At 39.4% G+C, this 25,986-nt stretch overlaps 1 protein-coding gene across 1 annotated transcript; it reads left to right on the top strand.

Annotated features, from left to right (window-relative positions):
• Positions 1-222: 222 nt before the first annotated feature.
• LOC100020564 (protein maestro) lies at positions 223-25,362 on the top strand. The gene is given in 12 exon segments (XM_007486674.3): positions 223-371; positions 9,001-9,152; positions 10,082-10,189; positions 11,373-11,527; positions 11,984-12,121; positions 12,344-12,446; positions 14,447-14,593; positions 18,858-19,040; positions 21,429-21,584; positions 23,640-23,670; positions 23,673-23,755; positions 24,979-25,362. Coding segments are annotated over 11 exon segments (1,308 nt in total). The 5' UTR covers positions 223-371; positions 9,001-9,002; the 3' UTR covers positions 25,033-25,362.
• Positions 25,363-25,986: the final 624 nt, after the last annotated feature.

The raw sequence follows: 25,986 nt of genomic DNA, 5'->3' as shown, positions 1-25,986 counted from the left end.
TAGTGTTTGAGTCTCCAGCTCTGTGTCACCCTAGTAGGCACCCAATTCTTTCTCCTCATCCAGTGGGCACACGCAATTAAAATAATCATCTAAACATTGTCACAACCCAGTGCCTGCCCATAAACGATTTCTAGCAATTAGCTGTGTCAAACAGCCTGCAAAGGACTTATGAGGCATTTTTTCTATTGTGATAAAACTCTAATCTGTCCTGTGTTTCTTTTTCAAGGACAAATGCAACCCTGTGGTCTGCCCCCACTCTTGTTCCAAGAACAGAAATCTTTGTGATTCTCATTCCATCCAGCACTCATCAGGGTAAACATTGAGGCAGAATCACTTGACACCACATATGCGGTTATTGAGGACTCCCTAAGGTAAGCATTTTGGGAAGCTTGGAAGCCAGGAAGAACCACAAGCATTTCTAGATTTTAAAGGCCTTTTTAATATTAGTCATTTGAAAAGGTTGGTTATTTTCTCTGGATTTCACTAGTTGAGGTGATAAATACATAAACTTGCACCGACATGATTAACTTTGCAACTAAAAGTGGTGTTGAAGTATTTTTCTCCTTGTACTCGGGTGCTGATATTAATTTCAAATGTTTAAATAAGAGCTACAGGAATGATAGAGTTGAAGAGGTAAAAGTTAGAACCTCCAGGTTAACTGAAGAACATAGAACTGGGAACTCTCTCTGATTTCCTGGCAATTAGAATGGTCATACACCATGGAAGTCCATACATCAGGAAGTCCAAGTCACTCATTTTACAGATGAGGAAAAATAAGGTTGAGGGGTGTTAAGGGACAAATCCAAAGTCACATAATGGTAGAACTACAGCTAGAAGCCTGGTCTCTTGGCTCCCAGTCAACTGCTCTCTTATCTGTACCATGCTCCCTGGATGAACAATTAGTCAGTAATAAAGATCAAGGAATCTTGACTGGTTCAAAGGGAACTTGGAACTGCTCTGTTGCCGTGTAGATTAGATTTAATAATTTAAGGAATTATAATATCTTAAAGCTGGAAGAGACCTTAGAGATCATCTAACCCAAACTTCTCATTTAGCAGCGGGAAAGCTGAGACCCAGAGAAGATAAATAATTCACTTGAGGTCACATATATAAGTAGTAGGGATAAAACTTTAATTCAAGTTTCTTAACTCTGACTCTCAAACCTTTGATTTGATACCCTCATGGCTATAATACATATAGGCAAACCTCTTTCATTTTATGCTTCTTGAATTTAGAATTTGCAATTATTTTGGTAGTAAGTGAATTGAAATTTATTGTTTATTTGAGAAGAGTAGTAGTAGTAGTAGTAGTACTAGTAGTATGAGCAATATGACAGAAAAATGTTTAAGACAACAGAATAACAAACTGAATTAAGCTGCCCCAATTTCTTTAGACACATTTTTCAACAATTGGTATGTTAACTGAAACGAATAATTATTTATTCATTATATCAATTCCATAAGTATCTAAAACTAACAAGCCTAATTTTTTAAAGGAATATGCATAGAAATTGAGAATAGGGAGGGGCCTTTGAAATAATCTTGTTTAAAATAGTAGGGTTGGATACAGTGGTCTCCATATTCTAGTTAGTTATAATGCTCTATGATTACCAAATATCTGTACTTAAGTTTTTTTACTTATTCAGAATGACTTCTTCCTCAAGTTGGGATCAATTAATAAAGTTTTAATAAACTAACTTTTAAAAATGGGATTCTCTTGTAGTAGACTTAAACTCTCTTTCAAATTGGATGCAGAATTGGGAGAACAAAACAGAATGGGATAACGAAGAATATATTTTGTTGTAAAATCCAACCAGTACAGTCATTTGCTGAGCTAGAGTTTCAGGAGACTGTTTTGTTTGATAAGATGACTGTGTGCTATACTTGGGATTCCTTCCTTCCTTCCTTCCTTCCTTCCTTCCTTCCTTCCTTCCTTCCTTCCTTCCTTCCTCTTCCTTCTTTCTTTCTTTCTTTCTTTCTTTCTTTCTTTCTTTCTTTCTTTCTTTCTTTCTTTCTTTCTTTCTTTCTTTCTTTCTTTCTTTCTTTCTTTCTTTCTTTCTTTCTTTCTTTCTTTCTTTCTTTCTTTCTTTCTTTCTTTCTTTCTTTCTTTCTTTCTTTCTTTCTTTCTTTCTTTCTTTCTTTCTTTCTTTCTTTCTTTCTTTCTTTCTTTCTCTCTCTCTCTCTCTCTCTCTCTCTCTCTCTTTCTTTCTTTCTTTCTTTCTTTCTCTCTCTCTCTCTCTCTCTCTCTCTCTCTCTTTTCTTTCTTTCTTTCTTTCTTTCTTTCTTTCTTTCTTTCTTTCTTTCTTTCTTTCTTTCTTTCTTTCTTTCTTTCTTTCTTTCTCTTTCTCTCTCTCTCTTTCTTTCTCTCTCTCTCTCTTTGTTAGAAAAATGGTGTCTTTTATAAGTTTAATGCAAATCTGACATTTCTAACAAATTCAGTATACTGGATTTAGAGGAAAAATGAAGAAATCAAGCATTTTATTTTCTACCAGAGTCAACTGGAAATATTTAATTTGGAAGAAATGTTCTTCTTTTCTGGGCTGAGACTTTCAAAAAAAATTCTGCATATGAAGATAGGAATTTTTGCTCTCCTTAACCATCAATTCACTTAATCAGATTGTTTTAATGGGCTCTATACCTTGGATTAGCAGAAGCAGCTACAGATCATCTTATAGAAAATAGAGCTGTACTGAGGGGCGCAGGCCACCATTTCCATCTGGGAGATTATTTTGTAGATGTGAGCCCCCTTTTAAAGAAGCTTTTTATTATGGACAGTCTAACTTGGCAGCATAGCTCAGAGGCTTTGGACCATCTTGGAGTCAAATTGATTCCAAGGTAGAAGAGCAGTAAGGGCTAGACAAATGGGGGTTAAATGACTTGCCCAGGGTTACACAGCTGGGAAGTGTCTGAAGCTAGATCTGAACCTAGGACCTCCCATCTCTAAGCCTGTATCTTAATCCACTGAACCACCCAGTTTGCCCCTTTCCTTGTTTCTTGTACACATATATACTCTCCTACAACATTTTTTGTCTTTCTCCCTGTCCCTGTCTCTCTCCCTATCCCTGTTCCTCCCTCCCTCCCTCCCTCCCTTCCCCCCTCATTCACACACACACACACACACACACACACACACACACACACACACACACACTCTTCCCTCCTTCTTGCCACAGAGCTGTGATGCTATATAGAAATGGTTGTGGGAGAAGCACTAAGTGTACTATGGCCCCATGGCTGGGACAGCAGGGTCAGCAGGACAGGAATGGGGCCATTACCTAAACCAGTTAGGGCAGTGGAAAAAAATAAATTGGAGGAAGAACCAATTCCCTCTAGGCACAAATAGAGTTGTAACTGTTCTGGGTCTAGAAATAGAATGAAGAGTCTGAATTGCATGTGGAAGAGAATGAGGAAAGGAGTGAAGGAAGGAAGAAAGGGAAAAAAATGTGAAGGAGTCATGTAGGGCCAGTGGTAAACAAAGGATATTTTGCAAAGGGTTTTTTTTTTTAAAGCTGGTATGAATCTGAGCAGGAAAGCTAGGGTTATCAAGGAGAGAAATGAATACCAAGGTGTATGAAGGAGAAATGGCAGATTTTTCTTAGGTTCTGAAGGGCAAATGAAACCTTAAGGGAAGGGTCCAAATTAACCCCTTTGGGCAAGTTCCCTAGCTAGTCACACACAAACACAGCTGCAGGGAAGCTACTCTGAAACTATTTCAGGCAAGGCAATGTCCTGGTTATTAGTCACTAGGTCTTAGATAAACATGGAAGAATTGTTTGCAAAATGTTATGTAATGGTTTATTCTTTTCACTAATAATAGGAACTCTGAAAGAAAATATGTTGCATCTAAATAAACATCCTTGCCTCAATGGGCTATATATTGTTGGTTATCAGGAATATTAATCAGTAATGAAAATAGTCATAGAGAAAAAGGTGGTATTTAATTTTAAGGCAATAATGCCATTGTGAAATGTGTGTGATTCTGTAAAGTGATCAAAGAAGGCTTCTCCTTCCCCAAACAGGTATATTTGGCCTCAGACTCAAAGCTGAACAGGAAGAGAAAAATAGCTGAAAGGACTGGGAGTCCCTTAGTGAAAATCTTACATTGTCTGGGGTTTAAGTCTTGATTTTGTTTCTTCTTGTGCTGGTTTTGTGCCTGCATCTTATCTGAGGCTATTCATTACCTCTTTTTCACTTCTGAAAAATCTTGAATACATCTTCAGTGTCAAAAATAGTAATCCCCATAACAGGAATCAGAAAGTACATATTAGTACTAATCTAGGAGCTGTCTCTGGATTTCTCTGGGGCCACAAGACACAAAAGGAGGCAGATGGCTATCCATTTTAATTTCCTCATAGACTCAATAAATGGAGGTGGGGATGGGAAGAGGGTGGAAACTTGTTTCTTTGTGTCAATCCAATTCCACATACATTAATGAAGTCCTAGCCTCTGAGAAGGCAAAGAGAGCTTTGACACAGATTCTGTTGTCAAGGAGTTTATTGCCTAATTGGGGCGGGGGGGAGGGGGAGAAGTACCAGGATAAGGAGATAGTTTGAATAACTTACGCATAAAGGAAAGTGAGAGAAGCACAAAAGAGAGAGGAGGAAAAAGTACTGTGAGAAAGGAGAGGAAGAAGGAAGAGATCACTTTTATATGGCAATGAGAGATGTCAGGGAGGGCCTTGAGGAAGAGATGGCTTCTGATTTGGGCTGGAAATCAGAATTTCAGGGCAGAAAGAGACCTCAGCAACCATTTACTTGCCCCCTTTCCAGATAGAGAATCACTTCTATAGCATCACTAGTGAGTTTTAATCCAATCTTCATTGGAAGACTTCTTGGTTGTTGCCCTTCATTCTTGAAAAGGACTAAAATGATGTCACTGGTGGTCTTGACTTATGCATAAGTTGGATTTAAATGACGCATTGTTGCACAAGGTCATTGGTCTCACTCTCTTTCCCCCAAAGTCACTGAAGTCCAGGGATAGGACTTCAATGACCAATCTTCTTGACTGGTGATGACACAGGATACAGAGGATGACCTTGGATTTTTTGATGTCCAACAAAGCTCTAAGTGCTCCCTAGCACCCATGCTTCTGCTGCCTTCATGACTGTTGGAACAGATTGTTTTTTATCTGCCCATTCTACCAGGGGAGTCTTCACATCCCTGGAGTAGACATCATTCCTAACTGACCAATGGATCTGAAGCCTGTTAGTTACCTTTGACCTGGTTTATCCTACCTGCTGAGATTTACCAGGGTATGGCTCCAGCTTCTTGGAGCCACAGGTGAGAGTCAGGTGGGAAGGTAGACACCAAAGGTGGATGAGCAGCCTTGAAAAGGTTATGGCAAGCTCTCACATCAGAGGTGCTAGTCCTCTGGGAACATCAGTACACCCCAACTAGAAGACATCTAGTGAGGGAAGGGAGTTACTCCTCCTCCCTTCTCCCCAGATAGCTCATTCTATTTGGGAGTGGTTTTAATTATTAGGACGTTTTTCCATTACATTGATTTCATTTCATTGCTCTAAAACTTCTACTTATAGTTCCTATATCCACCCCACCAAGTCTTTTCCAGGTTAAACAATCCCTGTTTCTCTGGCCAATAGAACTCTTCGCCATCCTGGTGCCTTTCTCTGTACACCCTCTAGTTTTTCAATGTCCTTACTAAAGGCCATTGGGAGGTGGGGTGGAGCCAATATGGCAGCTTAGTAACAGTGAAAGCTGGAACCACTCCCAGAATCCTCCCAAATGAAAGGCCACTGGGGCAGCTAGGTAGAACAGTAGATAGAACACTGGGCCTGGAGACAGGAAAGCCAGAGTTCAAATCTAGACTCAGATACTTCATAGCTATGTGATTCTGGGTCAGTCACTTAACCTCTGTCTTCCTTAATTTCCTCAACTATGAAACAGAGGTAATAATAAAACATACCTCACATGGTTGTTGTGAGGATAAGATCTGATACTATTTGTAAAGTGTCTGGTACAAGAAAAGTGCTTAGTAAATCCTTATCCCCTCCCTACCCCTTCCTAAACTGTAAGTTGAGTATTATGTATAATTACATATTATATGAAAATATATGACATATAATTATTATATATAACAGTATTACAGATGTGAGCTAACCAGGGCAGAATGGAGCTGGATTATCATTTCTTGATCCTAGATCTTCTTTAGACTTAAGCTTCTGGGTGGCTATTCCACAAACTTAACTGATATTGAACCTGCATTACAACTCCCAAATATTTCTCCATTGAATATGGCCATGTTTCTTCCATGTAATACTTGTGAAGTTTATTTTTTGAACACAAATTTGTGATTATAAAATTGATTTTTTAAAAATCCAAGAGTAGGATTTTAATTTATCTTTACAAATTGATGTCACTGCATGCCTTAAAAGGCTGATGAAACTTTCTTAAAGTATGAGATTATTATTCTACTAATTGTTGTTTTGGAATCCAATGGATTTTTAATTCTGGTTCACAAGCAATTGTTTGCAAAGTGTTTCTACTAAAATATTCCTCTTTTATGCTTTATGTCCCTGGAGAACATTTTTTAATCTCTTAAAAATAACTCTCAATTACTCAAAGTTTTCTTGTATATATTAAAACTCCTTCCATATTTAATTCCTCACATGGATTATTTCAGTATTTCTACTTAAGCTCACATTTCCCACTTGGGCAACCCCATGCCCACTGTCAGGGATCACAAAATATCTAGATACCTTTGACTTTATAGTTATTCTTTCATTTCTCCATCAGTCTCAGAAGAGATAGCATTCCTCTTCCCCTTCCAAGTTCACTTTTCCACTAGTGTTCTTCCTTCCTACTTCTAATGCTTTCATAATTATCTCTGGTTTAGTCTCTGGTTCCTTCACCTCTGTATTAAATATACTTCGGTCTCTTTGTATCTTAATGAGAGAGAGAGAGACACAGAGAAACAGAGACAGAAATGCAGAGACAGAGGGAGAGACAGAAGACAGAGAGACAAGAGACTTGTTTGATTCTGCTGCTTCTATCTATCCTATTTACGTCTCACTGTAGAATTTAAGCTCTTTGAGGATAAATACTGATTCCATTTTGGTATATTCAGTACTTAGCACTGGAGCTTACTAAATAAAAGTTATGCCTTTCAATTAGTAGACAATAAATATTTGTTAAATTGTTATCTAATCCTTAGCTGCCAGACTTATTAAGGAACTAGTAGACCACCATGAACATTTATTCCCTCTTTATAGTTTTAAAAGCCAGCTTCCTTCATCTCTGTACTACTGAAATTATCCCTTCTAGCTGAATCCCAAAGCTTTTTCTACTCTGTTAACAGCATTTTCAGTGATCTTTACCTCTTTGCCCGGTCTCATTTCTTGGAAACTATTTCTTCTGTTTGAACTGCTCTAGTTCTACTCCTTTTGTGTGTGTGTTTGTGATTTTCCCCACCCTTGTTACCTCTTAATTGTGGATGACATCTAAAGCTCAGTAAGTCCTCTGCTTTTTTTTCTGACCTCATTCATTAAAAGTTATTATCTTCACTTATAGATTCAACGAAACGCATGCTGCTAACTTACAAATCTAAATTTCTGGCCCCAACTTGATATTTCTTCTTAAATATTCCACCACAATTTCAAATTAAACATGTGAATTTGAGCAAGTTTCTTAACCTTTCTGGTCTCTAGTTTTCTTATTTGTATAATGCAGGGGGTTAGATTCTGAAGTTCTTTTAAACTGTAGCATTTTATTACCTGCAGTTTGAATATCTAGAACTAATCTCTGCCAGTGGGAGGAGTGGATAGATCCAGAGTCAGAAAACTCTAAGTTCAAGTTCAGCCTCTGATACCCACTGGCAGCAAATCACTTAACCTCTCAATGTTTTATTCCATAAAGTCTTCAAGTCGATAAAGAATCCACCAAGTACTGATCTGAATTAGTAAAGGGAATTTCTTCACTGGAATTCCCTATCCAAAGGAAATCATAGATTCAGACCATAAGAACAAGGTCCAAACTCATTATCTTCCTCTACTTCCTCTTTCTCCCAACTGGCTTCCCCTTCCTAACTTTGTAATTTTAAAATGAAAAGAAATGTTTCTTTTAGTCTCCAAAGCTTTTTAATCAACAATGACGTCTCCTTATACCCTAGCAATTAATCCCATTCCTTCTTTCAACTCTTCTTTCCAACTATGGACTTTTTCCTCCCTTCTCTATTCCTGGTGATATCACCCTAGCTCAGGTCCTCCAGGAGATCTGAATTACTGGAACTACCTCCTCATTTTTTTTCCTGTCCTCTAATCTTTTTTCAATCTGTCCTGTATAATTCACGGGGGAGAAGAACATGAAAGCTGGCATCACACTAAGTAACTCTCAAGGCACTTGGTGTCCTGTTTCTTTCTTTCTTTCTTTTTTTTAATCCTCCCCCCCTCCCCCCCCCCCCCAAGTTGGCTCAGAGAAGTCAGTCTTGGCATAAACTTCCGGTGTTTTCCAGCATCTCTCATGTAGTTCAGTAGGCTGCTACTGCCATCTGGTGCCATGATGAGGAAATAGTCATGTACTTTGTTGCAGGGAATGATGTGTTCACAGCAGCACCTTAGCTTGAAAAGTATTGATAAGACTCAAAGAGACAGTAGAGGCAAGAGGATGAGGAGGAGGAGGAGGAGGAGGAGGAGGAGGAGGATCTTAGCTCTGTTTTGGAAAATTCCATTGTCTGCCAGAACAACCTTGGGCACATCTGAATTTCTGACTTTTTTTTTTTAATCTCACCTTCTGTCTTATTTTCAACACTAAGTATCAGTTCCAAGGCAGAAGAGCCATAAGGAATAGGCAATGGGGATGAAGTGACTTGCCCAGGGTCACACAGCTAGAAAGGGAAGATTTGAACCCAGGACCTCTAATCTCCAGGTCTGGGTCTCTATCCACAGGGCCTCCTTGCTGCCCCTGCATTTCTGACTTCTTAGCCAGTCTGGTGAGGAACGAATACTCATTCAACCTCCAAACCTCCCCTTTCAAAATACTCTTTCCAGGGATGGGGAAATTCTGTGGAATCATCACATTCAGTTACCCAAGCAGGACCTACTGGATCATCCCAAGAGTTACTATGAGACAGTTCTCCATGGGAATTCCTACAGAAGCTCAATTCATCATAACCAGCCAGCCCAGGATCTGGGAACTAGAGGTAAGAACCAGGGGCTTGCACTGAATCCACGTTTAATGCAGCCATCAAAGGCTGACTTGTATGTGAGGGAAAAGAATACTTCCCTTGGGATTCCTTGCACCGTCTTTCCAAATCTCAGTCGGATTATGTTTAGCACTGGCCACCATATCCCAGATGAAGGCATGGTCTACCTAGTGGCGCTCTCCTTGTTGCAGTCAAAGAGAGTCTGTGAATCTGATCTCTCTTGCCCTTTCCCCCATTCATTAGTTAAGTAAATCCTTGATACTGTTTACTCCACTGAATCTGCATTGTCAAGATATTATATAGGGGAAGGAGCTCACTTTCAGCATGATAGTTCTAGCCTGTGATTCAGGAAATCTTTTATGATTTCCTGTGTTTAGAGTCCTATACTAAAGATTATAAGCAGAATGATTAGAATTAAAGGAAGGGACCTTCCATTTGACTTCTTTTCTCAATGAGGATCTTCATTTAAACTAATACCCTGCCTTTACCAAAAGAGGGAAAAGGGCAAGTATTCTTTTTCCTCCAAAGGCAGAATTCTTTCTACTTGTACCATATTGCATTTAGCTAGAGGGGACATTGATTGGTTAGGGCCTAAGGAGAGAGAACTGAGAAACAAGGGAATGGGAAAGGAAAGAGAACAAGTATTTATTAAGGTTTTCCTTCGTACCAGGGACTGTACTAAGCATTTGGAATCAGAAGATCTGGACTCAAATACTAGGACTGCTACTTACTACTTATATGATGGTGACCTAGTCTCTTTGCCTCCTTGGCTTTAATTTCCTCATTTGTAAAATGAGGGAGTTAGACTTCGCAGTCTCTAAAGTCCCTTCCTGTTCACAATCTAGGTAAATCTGACTCTTCCTTTGCCTGTTTCTGAGCTCAGGTTAGAAAATCCTCCCTCCATCCTGAACTTGTCTCACTTCTAGAGCTTCCTGCTCCGAGGATTGAGGTCAGCCCTAAGATTCTTCCAGAATTTAGAAAATCTCAGGTCTGGCATCACCTGGCCCAAGGAAGCTGTTCATCATGGGAGAGAGGTGAGGATCTCATATTTCTCTTCCTCTAATTGAATCTTTTCTGCTGTTCAGTTCCTCTGTTGTTCACGTCACACTTTTCTGGTGCCCACACTCATTCTTGGGCCTCAAGATATAATTAATTTTTTAATTAAAAATTTTTCCCTATGTTTACATATTTCATTTTCTTTACCTCCCCTATTCCTTCCCTGCTCCTGCATCCAATAAGCACTTCCACTGGGTTATACAAATATTATCACTTGATATCTATTTCCATATTATTTATTTTTGCAATAGAGCAATCTTTCAAAACCAAAACCCCCAAACATGTATCCATATAAACAAATGATAAGTCATTTATTTTTCTTCTGTGTTTCTACTCCCACAGTTCTTTCTCTTAAAGTGAAAAGCATTCCTTCTCATAAGTTCTTTGGGGTTGTCTTGTATTAGAAAAAGTCCATTACATTGTAGTGTTCCACAATGTTTCACTTTCTGTGTATGATGTTCTCTTGGTTCTGCTCATTTCACTTTGCATCAGTTTACTGAGGTTCTCCCAGTTCATATAGAAATTTACCAGATCATCATTCCTTACAGCACAATAGAATTCTATCTCCGTCATATACGTACCACAATTTGTTCAGCCATTCCCCAATCACCTTCATTTTCCAATTTTGCCACCACAAAGAGCATAGCTATGAATATTTTGCATAAACATTTTTCTTTATTTCTTTAGGGTACAAACCTAGCAGTGGTATGGCTGGATCAAAGGGTATGCATTCTTTTAAAGCCCTTTGGGCACTATTCCAAATTACCTTCCAGAATGGTTGGACCAATTCACAACTCCACCAGCAATGCATTAGTGTCCCAATTTTGCCACATACCCTCCAACATTTATTACTCACCTTTACTGTTATATTGATCATTCTGATAGGTGTGAGGTGGTACCTCAGTGTTGATTTGATTTTCAATTCTCGAATTATGAGAGATTTAGAGCACTTTTTCGTGTGCTTATTGATAGTTTTGATTTCTTTATCTGAAAACTGCCTATTCATATCCCTTGACCATTTGTCTATCCTCAAGATATAATTTAGACACACTGTCAGTCTGAATTCCCAGCTTCTGATTCCAAAAAAGCAGTTATTTGCTGGTGGCCAGTCTGTTAGCCTTGGATGAAATGCTTGTTGGTGACTCGTGTTTGTTTTCCCAGAGGACAGCAGCGGCAGACAGAATTTACCTGCATCTTCTTGTCATGGACCAGAGACAACTGAGCTTTCTTGTCATGACCAACGCCATCACCTTGCTGGAATATCAACAGTTGGAGGGAATGGTTCTCCTTTTAAGCAAGCCCAGGCTATTTTTCAGGTACCTTGTCAGGGCTTGACCCAAAGCTTTCCTAGTGATCAAAGAGGGGTGTTGGAGAGTGTGGACTGGCAGCTCTGAAAGAACCCAGAGAGACACACAAATGAACATCTCTCCTTGGGAAGAATGAAAACAAACTATTGTGGCGACTTCTTACATAGTTATGAGAGGTGGTCTGCTTCTCTTCATGGTCACTTTTATTGGCTAACCTTTAGGTTAAGGGAGGAAATTAGACTGTGAGCTCCTTGAAAACTGGACTTTCTTTTTGTATCCCCAGGGTTTAGCCCAGTGCCTAGCATGGAGTAGGTGCTTCAATGTTTATTTATTTAAATATTTATTGATTGGTGGAAATCCTGGATTGGCTAAGTGTGGTAGAGATGTAGAGTGTAACAGTCTTGCTTGTTTGTAACTTTTTTCCCCAGGCTAATAGCAAGTGTGACTTTGTATGTTTTATTTTAGTTTCCCTTTTGAGGTGTCCAAGGACAAGTCAGACCAGGTTGCAAGAAAAAGAATGCTGTTTCAGCTTGAGGAGAAAAACAGTTGGGCTTTCCCAGAACCTCCTCAGCTGCAAGATGCTGGAGTACTCCTTTTGGCTAAGTATGGGACAATAGTGATGGAGAGGGACCAAATCTCAATTCAGTTTTGTGCCTGTTATATAAACATTCTCTTTCCCCATCTGGTCTCTAAGTTCCTGAAATACAGATTTGTTCCTTATAGGACTTTGGACGCCCAGTACTGGCATAGCGCCACTAAATATTACACAGGATTTTATTTTAGAGTGCATTTCCTGGGATTCTTATAGTGATTTTTCTTTTCCAGATCTGTGGATCAACCACGAAGAGAAATCCCAAGTGACCACCTACCTGAACCCAGCTCTCAATCTAAGAAGCAAAGAATATTTCGAAAATCTCTCTTTTCCAAGGTTTGAGTCAGAGAAATAAAGGATAGGCATAGAACAGAGATTTTTATTCACTCAGTGTTTCTTCCCATGCTTAGTGATTTCCCTAATTGAGAGCATAATTTTTGATATTACTTGAATAGATTTAATTAACCCCACTGCTCATATTGTCAATAGCTTTGCTTGGGGGTATGAATCAGAGAGGGTTAGTTTAAGTTAACAGCAATAACACCTTACAGATATAGACCACTTTTCCCCATAATAAATATGACTGGGTTGAGTCCACTTGTTTTTGCGATTGCCTGAATTTTAGATGTAGAACTTCTAGAAGAAATAAATAACCACAGAGATATTAAAAATATCTTATAAATCCAAAACTTCAGTGCCAGCAGTCATCACAATTTTATACTTTCTGAAGTTCGCACAGATATTATCTTATCACCTCCCTTCAGTTTAATATTCTATTCTCATAGAATGCCACTATAAGCCTTAAGGAATGTTGGTCCAGCATCTTAGTTTTTGATTGCCAGGCAAGTTTAGAGAATAAAGTTTACCTTAGATCTCGTATGCTTTTAGGGTATTGAGAAGTTTTAATACACTAATTAACACCCTGCCCCCCATTTCATCTTATTTGATAGTCCTTGAAAGTCCAGAATTAATTCACTTTAATTAAACAAGCATTTATGAAGCAACTCTGATGTGCCAGAAACTTGTGTTAGGTACTTGGGGGCTGGGGTAGGAACGGAAGGGAATCAACATTTATAGAGTGCCTACTATGTGTATTATTTCATTTGATTCTCCCTTGCAAAAGTGCTGCTGTTATCCTCATTTTACAATGAAAAAACTGAAGTGAACAGTGGTTAACTGATGCTTGCCTAGGATTACATAGCTGGGAAGTGTCTGAAGCTGAATTTGAACTCAGTTTTTCCTGACTTCAGGCTTTGCACTTTATTTACCACCCAGCTGCTTTTACTAGCATACTTTATACTCTTTGTATCTCTAGTATCTACTAGAGATACAAAGAGAAAAACAGAGAAAAATTAGAAATCTATTCCTTTTGGCTTAAGGCTTTATTCTTTTTTTTCCTTGTTCTGTTAAAATGTAAAAGATAAAAATCTCCAGAGTAGGAAAGGGATCTTATGTTATCAGGATTTGCTGGAAGAAAGGTTTGCGGTGGGGAGAGTCAAACACAAACTTTGCTCACTTCAAAATGCTGTGTAAGTAAGGCCAGTCTTGGAGAGAGGTCTAAAAGAAGCTTATTTAGAAAGGGAAGGGGGTAGGGACTTTGTAATCTCCAAGGCTCTCTCTAGCTCTAGTCCATGATTCTGGTCTCCCAAGCAGATGGGCTAAGGAGCCCTGTCTTATGAAGACATGGCAGCCAAGGATTAGCATGTATGCACTGGATATGGTGGTGGAAGTTTTTGTGTGTGAGGGAGAATTGCTTTGACCTTGAGGAAGCTGAGAGGGGTGAAGAGAGGATGTTGAAGACACACTTTGCCTACTTCTCACTTTTATCCAGAGCAGGCTCTGAAGGGGCAGAGTAAGCTCTACTCTCATGCCCCAATCTTTGCTTCACCATCCTAGAGGTGGTTATGCTCTTGGTCTCTCACAGTCAAGAGTATCAACTCTTGTCTCATGTCACATACTTCCTTGGGCACTTTCCCTCAATAATCAATCAATCAATTAATTAATTAATTAATTCTGCACAGGGCTCTCTCTTGATAAATGTTTTCTAAATTTGGTGGATTAGATTCCGGAGCTAATCAAGGGCAATCAACTTATTTTACATATAGGGAAAAGGAGGGTGAATGACTTCCCTGAGTCACACAATAGAGAATGGCTAAACCATGAACAGAAAATCCAGAAACCAGGTTCTTGACTACTTCTTGTGCCGAACCCCGTCTATTACATCCCATTGCCTCCCATCATTTATAATATTTCATATTTCATATTCTGTCATTGCAAATGATGAATGAATGATGGAGCCAACTTCAGCCAAGACCTAATGAGTGTATTGATTACAGATATCATGGAAACTCAGGCTCTGTAACCAGGAGCCCCTGAAGAATATGTTTTACCTTTTGGCAGAAAGGGCTCGGGATTCCAACACCAAAAGACGTCACATGGCAATTATAGGCTTAGGAAATATGGCTTATGAAGCACCTGACAAGGTAAGAATCAAGGTATTCTCAGTCATCTCTTCTCCTTACTCACGCTGGGATCACTCATGTGGCAGAATTTCCTACTGCCAAGAATAAGGAAACTTCAAAGTAATATTTCCAGAGGTGTCCTGGCAGTATTTACTGGTACTTCTTTCTGCCACCTTTATAGGTATATTACACATTATCTGTACCAAGAAAGGTCTGCCCAAAGCAAAATGACGCACTAGAGAAAGGCTCTCTTCAGATCCCTCCTGTGTCCCCGTGTATGCTAAGGGGAGTGGGGCATTGGGCTAAGGGAAGTGGGCACTAGTGGCACTGCCCTGAATGTAATGCCTTTTATATTCCCACTGGGGGATTCCAGGAGAATTTGGAGCAGCACTGAACCTAGTGGAACTGGAGCAAGTGATGCTGCTTTGTGAATAACTATGTCAGCACTCCAGAAATGGGGTATTTAGTTGGGGGTATTTAAAGTGAAGTAAGGTGGTGGTATTGTAGTGTACTAGATACAGAACTAGTCTCAGAGACAGGAAAACTTTGGTTCAATTCGTGCCTCTCACCTCAAATGGTTGTGTGACTCTAGACAAGTCCCTCTACTTTTTAAAAAAATATTTTATAAAGTTTATCAATAATCACTTGAAGTAGAAGGAATAAAAAGGAAAAAGAAGTTTTAAAAAACCTCTAATTATCTAACAAAATTAAGACCATGTGAGCCAAACTCTCCTGGCTCTCACCTCATGCCCCTTCCACCAAACCTGAGCACAGGAAGAGAGAGAGAGAGAGAAAGAGGGAGGTGGAGCTACATAAAACTTATATCCTCCCTACGTCAGCACGTAATGTGAGGAGGAAAATAGGATGCTGGGAATTGGAGTTTCTGAAGTCCCTCTACTTCTTAGTGCTGTAGGCAAGTTTCTAAGACTAATTTGCAGAGAAGGTGCTAACTTGCTTTGGCAGAGGGATTTTCCTCACTTAGGAATCCCCCCTCATCAGTGATTCTCAAACTCTTTGGTCTCAGAACTGCTTTTCATGCATAGGCATTACTGAGGCACCCCTTACCTGAGAGCTTTTGTTTATGTGAATTAAGTCTAGAAATGAAAATATTTTCATATTGGTATGAAAATAGTTTTGTCTCTGTAGGCTCTTTAAAAGGGTCCTAGTGACCCTGGAAAAGCTCCTCAGAAGGCCTACATTTTGAGAACTGTTGCCCCAAGCCCATGTTGGTGAGCCTATGGCATATGTGTTGGGGCAGGGGTGGGGCTGCTCCTCTCCCTCTCTCCATGCACACCTGAGGACATTTTTCTCATCATCTGCCCTTCTGCCCAGCAGCCAATGGGAGTGCTTTCTCTCTCCCCTACTTGGGGTAAGGTGGGGGGCTCACATGTGGCATGAGGGTTGCTGTTTGGGCACTTGATCTCTAAAAGGTTCACCATCACTGCCCTATGCCATTGAGCTTCAGCCCATATTCTCTTTACGGTGCAAGGAGAATAATTACTTTGTTAGACTGTCCTTTGTTTGATTTGGGTTTTGATGAGAAAGAAACTTTTCTCTCTGAGAGATCTAGTGCCCCCCACCTTGTGGATACTGAGTGAGCTCCCCTAGTAAGTGCATTGACCCTCTGGGAAGGAGGGTCAAAATATGGTGTAGGTTTGTGCATCTCCTCTCTTTGCCTTCCCCACCTCAACTAAAATTACTGTTATTATTATTATTATTATTAAAAAACCATTACTTTCTGTCTTAGTGTTAATTCTAAAATGTCAAGGGTGAGGCAATGGGGGATTAAGTGACTTGCCTAGAGTCACACAATAGGAAGGGTCTGAGGCCACACTGATTTGAACCCAGGAGACCAAGGGTGATGTGATAAAAAGAGCTGTAGAGTAAGAGGATTCAGGTTCAAATTCTGCCTCTGATGGTTACTACCTATGTGATCTTAAGCCTCAGATTCTTAATCTGTGAAAAAAAGAGATTAGAAAAATCTCTCTAGTTCTGGATCAATGATCCTATAACTTTATGATTCTTTCATGGTCCCTTCTTAGTGGCAAAGCCTAGTTCTAGAGACATCTATGGAGGCCAAAAGGAGAGGTTGCAAAGTACCAAGTGGACATTTAGAAGGAAGACAGAATAATCAGCATCCTTTTTTTGCCCTGGGCAATGTAAAAAAGGTTCAGATGAGGGCAGTCAGCTGGCTCAGTGGATAGATAGAATATTGGACTTGGTGTCGGGAAGATCTGAGTTCAAATGTGACCTCAGATACTTACTAGCTCTGAGAGACTGGGCAAGTCACTTAACCCTCTTTGCCTCTGTTTCCTTGTCTCTAAAATGAACTGGAGAAGGAAATGGCAAACCAGTATTTTTGTCAAGAAAACCCCAAATGAAATCATGAAGAGTCAGTCAGATACCACTGAAATAAATGACCAACAACAAAGGAAAAATACACAATGGGCCAAATCTTTAAATTCTTTCTTTATTTCTCTTTAGCTGGACAGACTTTGAGAAAAAGAAAAGAGAGAGAAATTAACAGCCTGTCCTTGTTAAAATCTTAACAGAATGAATCAAAGAAAAAGTATTAAGCGCTTATTATGTGCTAGATACAGTGCTGCACCCTGGGGATACAAATGCAAAAATGAGTTAATCCCTACTCTACCAGGAAAGGGAATGTTTGGGGAGTCACAGGAATGGTTGTTAATCTATAGGGATTGACATACTTTTTTCAGGAGCAATGGTAGCATGGTACTTTCGTTCTGATTACTGAGCCCAGATCAGAAACTGAAAGTTGGGAGATGGGGTACATGCAGTAAGGCAGAAGGCAATATAGCCAATTAAGATAATTCTAAAATAACTAGGGTTGGCTGAATATAGTGGATCTTGATGCTACAAGGTAATTTGAAAATATAAGGATGGCAGAAAAAATGTTATGAGTGGTTTTTCAACATTACTCAATCTTCTCAAGGAAGAAAGGCATGAAGGAAAGACAATTGAAAGAGGATGAGGGTCAGCTAGATGGCTCCTATGAATTGAGAGCCAGGCCTAGAGATGAGAGGTCTTGGTTTCAATTCTAATTTTTAAAGAATGAATTTCTTCCATAACATTTTAATCTTCCTTTTCAATTCAGTCCATTATTGTTTTTGTGGAACTCTCTTCATTGGATTTTTCTGCCTCTTTTTTTCCAGTAGGCCAATTCTGTTTTTAAAGAAATTCTGTCCTTCATTAAATTTTTGTTTTCCAGTTGACCAGCCTTGCTGTTATTTTCTGTTTGAATTACTTTCATTTGTTTTTTCCATTTCCTATTTTTCTTTGACCTGTCTTATTTAATTTTTGAATTTCTTTTTTGAGTTCTTTTATCACTTGAGATGAATTTTCAGTTGTCTTTGAAGTTTTGCATGTGTTTGTTGGATTTCACCACCTCCTTTTGATTCTGTGTTTCCCTTTTTGTCTCCATAGAACTTTCCTAAAGTTAGGTGTTTCTTTTGCCATGTGCTCATTTCCCCAGCCTTTTATTTTTGCTTGTGGACTGGGAATTCTGAAAGCTACTGATTCTGTCTCCTCTGATGCTGGCTTGCAGGGCTCTGTACTGTGAGCTATTTTGCCCTGGGGCTAGTCCTTCACTGCAGCATAAGCTGAAAAGGGCCAGGTGCTATGGACTTCTAGGCTTCACTGTGGGGTGGTACCAGGGCATGTAATTTCAAGGGATAGATATGGGGTATGGGGTGCTTTGTTTTTTGCTATATCCAGGGTCCTAGGATTCCAAAGTTGGCCTATGCCCAGATTAGGATCCTGGTGCAGAAGGTAGGGGATGGTCCACCACCCCTACTCTGTGAGCAGTTTTGTTTCTGGTTCCCCCTTATCCCATGGAAATCAATTCTTTCTGTCTACTTTTCAGGTTGTATTCAATGGGAGAGCCCTCTCACTCTATCTTTTTGTTGATTTTTGACTCCTGTCATTTTGAGGTGCTTTTTAAAGATTGGTTTGGAAGGATGGTGAGAGTAGTTTCAGCTTTTGTTGCTACTCAGCCACCATCTTGGCTTTGCCCAAGCAGGAGGTCTTGGTTTCAAATTTGGCTTCAGATACTTCCTACCTGTGTGACCATGGACAAATCATTTAACCCCCATGCTCTACTGCTCTGTGTACTGGTACCAAATCACTTTATTAATTTTAAGACAGAAAGTCTCCAGATCTGGCTCTCAATCTACTGAGCCACCTAGCTGCCCACTCTTGTTAACCTGGATACTGTAATATTAATTATCTTAATTAATGCTTTTAAATGCCTTGCTTCTAACAGGTGAAAAAGTATAAGAAGATTTTGCTCGACTCACTGGTTCATGGACTGTATGACCCTGTGAGTTCTGAGATCATATATGAGAGTGTGAAGGCACTGATTGTTATCCTGGGCAAGATCAAGGGGAAAGGTCTGGGCTCCTTCTTCATAGATATCACTCTCCAGACCAGGACTTTATTAGATGATGTAAGTGGCTCAAGAAGAACTCATGATTAAATTCTGTGTGGTTAGAGGTGGGCTAGAGATTTATGGTACCTGGGTTTGCTGGGTAGAGTATTAAGGACTTACTAATTAGTACGACAAACATTGATTGAGTGCTTTTAATCACAGGGAGAACATCAAGATGATTAGAACATGGTTCCTGTCCTCAGGAAGTTTTCAGTCTATTAAGGGCAATAAGACATATGTTCAAATGACTATAATACAAGGTAGAATATGACCAATGTTATAGGAAAGGTGCAACTACAATGTGGGAATTCAGAGAGAGGAGAGATCACTTTTGGCTGGGGAGGTCAGGGAAGACTTCACTGAAGAACAATTGATCAGTTGATCAATTGATCAATCAAGACAGCTAGTGGCTCAGCGGATAGAGCACTGGATCTAGAATCAGAATAGACCTGAGTTCAAATCCAGCTTCAGATACTTCCTGGCTATGTGAACCTGGGCAAGCCACTAAATTCTATTTGCTTCAGTTTCCTCAAAAATGAGCTGGAGAAGGAAATGGCAGATCACTCCAGTATCTTCATCAAGAAAACCCCCTAGTCTTTAAGAGTCCATGGGATCATGAAGAATAGGACATGACTGAACACCAACAAATTTATTAATTATATACTATGTGTCAGGCACTGTCCTAGGTGCTAGGGATGCAAGTTTGATTTGGCATTTGAACTGAACTTTGAAGGACAGATATTTTCACAGGGTTTCACTGTCAGGGAGGGCATCCTGAGTAAAGGCATGGAAAAAACACTGGACTATGTTTGGAGAACAAGGAGCAGTCTAGTCTGGCAGGTCATAGAAAAGGTGAAGAGGATCAATGAAGCTGGAACTGTGGAATGACATTAGTGACATAGGACAAATTACTTGAATTCTGTTGGCCTCAGTTTCCTCATTTGTAAGATAATGAGTTTAGATTAGATGGCCTCTGAGTTTCTTTATGCCAATCATATCCATTGATCTTATGATCCTAGGGTACCTTGAGCTTAAATAATTCAGTGACATTGGGAATCACCAAAGAGTTTTGATTAGGGGAATGACATTGTCAAAATTACTTTAGGAATGTTAACTCAATGGATTGGAATAGAAAGAGAGACCAGGTAGGAAATTATAGCAATAGTCTAGTCAAGAGACAAAAAGAGTGCAAACTGGAATGGTGGTGGTGGGGATGGACAGGGTAAATTTCACTGAGATTCCTCTGGGAAATCTCAGCATCACTTGGTGACTGTTTCAATTTTGCAGAGTATGGAGAAGGAGATGGAAGAGTAAAAATGGAAGTTTCTGGTTAGGTTGCCCAGAAGAAGGAGGTACCATGAATAGAAATAGAGGTATCAGAAAGAGCAGGCTTAGGGCAGACGTGTATGGTAAGGTTAAATTCCACTTTGGATATGCTGAGTTTGAAGCACTTAATGGAGGCAGAAGGAAATATTTGGAAGACAGCTGGAAATTGAAGAAGTGAATGTTGAGAAAATAGAACTAGAGATATATAATTGTGATTATGATAATATTAACAACAATAATTTTTCCTTGTGTGTTGGTTAAAAGAGTAGAAAGCATTTATATATATATATATATATATATATATATATATATATATATATATATATATATATGACCTCATTTGAATCATAACAGCCCAGTGAGGTAAGGGATAGTTATTTTTATCCCCACTTTACAGATGAGGAAACTGCTCTGAACCTGGATTCAGGCTCTTTTCTGACCCAGAATGTATGGACAAGTCACCTCATTTCCTAAGCCTCAGTTTCTTCATTGTTTTCATACTTCTGACCTCACGAGATTGTTGTGAGGAAAGCATTTTGAAAATTGGAAAGCACTATATAAAAATGAATTATTATGATTATGATTATGATTGCAAGATGTTGAGGTCTCTTTAGGTGATGACAACCCTAGACTGTCATGTATATTTTCTCTTTTTATCTCTAGGGGGGGAAAGGAAGAACAAAAACCTCCTCAGTTCTTTTCATTCATTGTCCCCTGAGGCAGACTCAGGAACAAATTAAACAGCCAAATTAATAGGGTTGCAAAGGAAAGGAGAGGGAAAAGGTTTCCATTCTAATTATCCCTGTATTAAGTATGGAGAAATAGACTTGGTGTGGTAAGCAGTGATATTAGAGAGCTGGGTGTGGCATTAGTGACTTCCCAATCTCCTTTTCATCTGAATTTGAGAGTTTTTACAGGATAGATTTGACAACGTATTTTGTATCATATCTAATAGTGGTAGATTATAATGCAAAAGCCACTTGTTTTTGATTTCTTCATTTTTATCTAGGTGCTTCATAATGCATGAATCCATTCATATATCTTTTTTGGGGGGGGGGTTGGTTCCTGATGGTGATACAGGAAAATGACAGCTTGAGATATTCAGCATTTATCTTGTTTGGGCAACTGGCTACCTTTGCTGGTTGGAAATGGAAGAAATTCTTCACCAGCCAGGTGAAAAGGACAAGGGACTCCCTCCTGGTCCACTTAAGGGATGGAAACCCCCACGTTGCCACGGTAAGACTCTAAATAAATAAGCCACAAAATGAAACCTCTGCTTTCTCCACAAAGAACATTAGGGTGTAATCCTCATGATGCTTAAGTTATTGCCCTCCTGCCGGCTCAGTTATGAAGTTATTTCCATAGCAGCAAAATCCCTCTGATTCTTCAGCCTGTAATCTCTCTCTAAGTTCCTGGGAGTTCCCATTTTCTCCTGACCCATACCAACCTAAGACTAATAACACCAGGTAATCCCGACAAGCCAGTGTTAATGGAGTTTATTTAATCAGTAGGCTGCCATCTATGTTATAAAGAGACTTGCACATTTCCCCCAACTTGAGTCTCTGTTATTATTATGCGTTTCTACCCCTCCACCTTCATCATTCCCTGGATGTGTGGTTTTAAAATATCACAGAAACAGGAGTTCTCATATGAGGTATAAATTATTAGCTTTATTAGGTAATATATTCTTTATTGCTGTTCATCTGTTGCTTTTTTTTTTTAACCTTTGCCTTCTGTCTTAGAATCAACACTGTGCATTGGTTCCAAGGTAGAAGAGCTGTAAGGACTAGGCAATGGGGGTTAAGTGACTTGCCCAGGGTCACACAGCTGGGAAGTGTCTGAGGCCAGATTTGAACCCAGGACCTCTCATCTCTAAGCCTGGCTCTCAATCCACTGAGCCAACCAGCTGTCCCCTTGACTATTGCTTTTGAAAAAGACTAATGATATCAATCACAATGTTGGTGTCAGGGTAGCTAATATATAAAATATCATTGAAAGATGCACAAATTCTATACATTAGTCATGTAGATGCTGCATTATGATAACTTTTGAGCACCGCATATTAAATATTAAAGAGTATGTTTAAGTGGTAGACATTTATCAATGGCTGAGGGTCTCTTGGACCTCCAATTCAATCAAGTGCAGCAAAAAGCAGAGATATCCTGGAAGGATAGAATGTCCAGTGCCCTAAATCTGGGTTCAAGCTCTATCTCTGGTTATGTCACCCCCAGGGCAACAATTTATCTGTCCCAGGGCTAAGTAGGTACTCTGTATAATAATAGAATACTAAACCAGGCTTGGAATTCTTCTTCTTTTTTTTATCTATCCACCTAAGAGTGAGTGGATAGAGAGCCAGCCTCAGAGCCAGGAATCCCTGGGTTCTAGTCCTGCCCAAACATATACTGACTATGTGACACTGGGAAAGTTACTCAACTTCGTAGTGCTCTTGATAACTCTCCAAGATGATGACTTATAGAGAAGGCACTGATCTGCTTTGAGTAGAGAAAGTTCCTCACCCAGAAGTTCCCCATACCAATGAAATAACAGGTCTAACCATCCACATTCAGAGGAAGAACTGTGGGAATAGAAACACAGAAGAAAAACAACTGCTTGATCACATGGGTTGATGGAGATATGATTGGCAATGGAGACTCTAAACAATCATCCTAATGCAAATATCAATAATATGGAACTAGGTCTTGATCAATGACACATGCAAAACCTAGTGGAATTGCCTGTTGGCTACAGGAAGGGGTTGGGAGAAGGGAGGGAAAGAACATGAATCATAACTATGGAAAAATATTCTAAATTTGTTAAATAAAAATTAAATAAAAAACCCACAACAAAAAAAAAAACAAAAAAGAAATAACAGGTCTAGTCTCTAGCCCTAGTCCCTATGGACCCGTAAGACAAAAGACCTCAGGACCATTCTCTCTCCTGTTGCCTCCACTCTGCCTCAGTCTTGCAAAGTGTGCCACAAATAAATCCCACACTCCTACCTCCCCAGGATGTATGGGAAGAATAGTCCTGCTTTTGTTGTGTCATTGAGAATGGAGAAATACATTTATCATAAACTCACATGTGAAGCCATAGTTTAGACATGGTCATTTGAGAAACACAGATACTCCCAAGGCCCCTCCATCTGCAGCCTTGTAGCAGAACCCTCACAGGTCCATCAGTGCTCCCCAGACCACTAACATCTTATGAAAGACGTAGTCTTCTAGCTCTTAAAAGACTCTCCAATGGTCTGACTCCCTAACCATGACGAGGCCACCATTTTCTTTTTCCTAGGCCTGCAGAACAGCTTTTCATGCCTGCTCTCCTTTCTGAGATTGAAGAAGGAGCCCCTGGATTATAGCATCCAAGCCCAAGAAGAGCAAAGGAACCCCAAACTCTCTCGGCATCTGGTGAGCAGCATTTCTCTTATTTTAATCAGGATTAATTAAACACTTATTATGTCCCAAGTCCTGCTAGGTTACTAGTGAGGGATACAAAGAAAGGGAAATACAGTCCCTGGCTTCAAAGAGGATACTTCTTTTTCTTTCTTTTTGTGTGTGGTTCCTCCTCCCCCCTTTTTCATTTTTATTTAATGAACAAATTTAGAATATTTTCCCATGGTTCCATTATTCATGTTCTTTCCCTCTCTTCTTCTCTTCCCCACTCCCAGAGCAGGATGCAGTTCCACTGTATCATTGTGTATCATTGTTGGAAACCTATTTCTATATTGTCAATATTTGCAATAGAGAGATTACTTACAGTCAACATCCCCAATCACACCCCCAAAAGAGGATATTTTCTAAGGTGGGAGATTCCTCTTCTATGCCCTGGTTCAGACAAAGTGCCTACCTGCTTTGCTGGAAAATTATAAATTAAACTGTGACTATTCAGTTGAATAGCTTTTAAGTGCCTACTACGCTCCATAGTGGGGTTAATAAGGCTGAAAAATAACTCGGATTCTGCCTGCAAGGAACTTATTGGCCAATGGGGAGAAGTGATGATGCACAAATAAAGGAGATCTGAGGTGGAATGTGAGTGCCAAAGCTGAGTCAGGAAAAGGGCAAGAAGAAAATGCAGGGAGGGTACAGGATATCTGGGACCCTCTGTGATTGTCTCACAATACTGTGCAGATGGAAAAGGGGCTAAAGATTTCATGCAAATTATGACTTATTTTCAAAAGGAAGTAGGAGAGTCACAAAGTTGTGTGTGTGTGTGTGTGTGTGTGTGTGTGTGTGTGTATTAAAATGACTTCCAAATATGAATTAAAAAACAAAAAAGCATTTTCCCTTACGGTGCCAGCTTGCATTATTGCACATTTTGGAAGAGTGGGTAATGGTTTCAAATTGTCCTGCAACATATTCTCATGTAAATCTTACTTCTCTCTTCTCAGGACAATTCTCAAGAGGTCTGTGGGTATCTAATAACTATGTTTTAGGTTAGGTTTTTAATGAAAGTTTGTTGCATTTGCCACCCCTGGGAGCTAGAGGCAGGTTTGCTCCCTAGCTGCTGATCTGAGGGCTGGGTGGGATTTAACAGATGTTTGGTAATTCTTGGGGTTCATATTCCTGCAAAGGGAGGGCTAACTTTATTGTATCTCCTCCTCACTCCTGCCTCTATCATTGCTTCCTTTCAGAGCTACTACCCTCCAGAGCTGCTCCAGTTCTTCTATGCAAATAAAATCCTGTAAACACAGAGCATCCCAGAGGAGGGCGCCTAATGATCAGATATCTTGGATTCTCAGCATTTTACTTAGCTGCATGTATACTCCATGGACCACTACATATTGGGTGTGGGGAAAAATGCTTGTTGTGATAGCAATTGGTAGTAACTATTTCCAGGAATCATAGTCTGTAAGAACTGCATAATCAAATCAAACTAGGGTACTCCCCCAAACTTTCAAATAGAACTTTAGAATGCTGGAGTCAAAAGAGACTAGAAATTATCTGGGGCTCAGTTGGTCCCCAGGCATTTTTTATTGCAAATTTTATTTCTAGGGTGGCACACAAGAAACATTTAAATATTTATAAATTCTACCCTTTTTCTTGCATTATCTGTTTTAGTACATTTCTCATTTCTATTTTTTATCATTTAGCTTTTATTTTTCTAAATTTAAGATTTCTTTACCTCAGTATGAATGTAACTCTTACCATAGTTCATTCCTTTCAGATTTTCTAGGTCCAAATTTTTAAAAATAAACTTTGGCTCACAAAATTTTAATAAGACAATAACTATGCATCATATATGGGGCAAATTTAGGATTATTACCTTTGGGTTCATTTTGTTGTTGTTCAGTTGTTTCACTGACCCAATTTGAGGTTTTCTTGACAAAGATATAGGAGTAATTTTCCATTTCCTTCTCCAGCTCATTTTACAGATAAGGAAACTGAGGCAAACAGCATTGAGTGAGCTGCCCAGGGTCACATAGTTAGAAAGTGTCTGAGGAGGGACTTACACTCAGGTCTTCCTGAGTCCAGGAATCTCCTAACTGCCCTTCATACATTTCCATTTTTGTCATTTATCTTTTATTCTTTTAAAAATAAGATTTCTTTACCTCAATAGGAGTGTAACTCTTACCATAGTTTATTCCTTTCAGGTTCTCCAGACCCAATGTTTAAAAATAAACTTTGGTTTACACAAGTTG

The sequence above is a fragment of the Monodelphis domestica genome, chromosome 3, assembly GCF_027887165.1.
Source record: "Monodelphis domestica isolate mMonDom1 chromosome 3, mMonDom1.pri, whole genome shotgun sequence".
NCBI lineage: Eukaryota > Metazoa > Chordata > Mammalia > Didelphimorphia > Didelphidae > Monodelphis > Monodelphis domestica.
The sequence above is the reverse complement of the archived record's forward strand: the minus strand, read 5'-3'. Positions and strand labels throughout refer to the sequence as shown.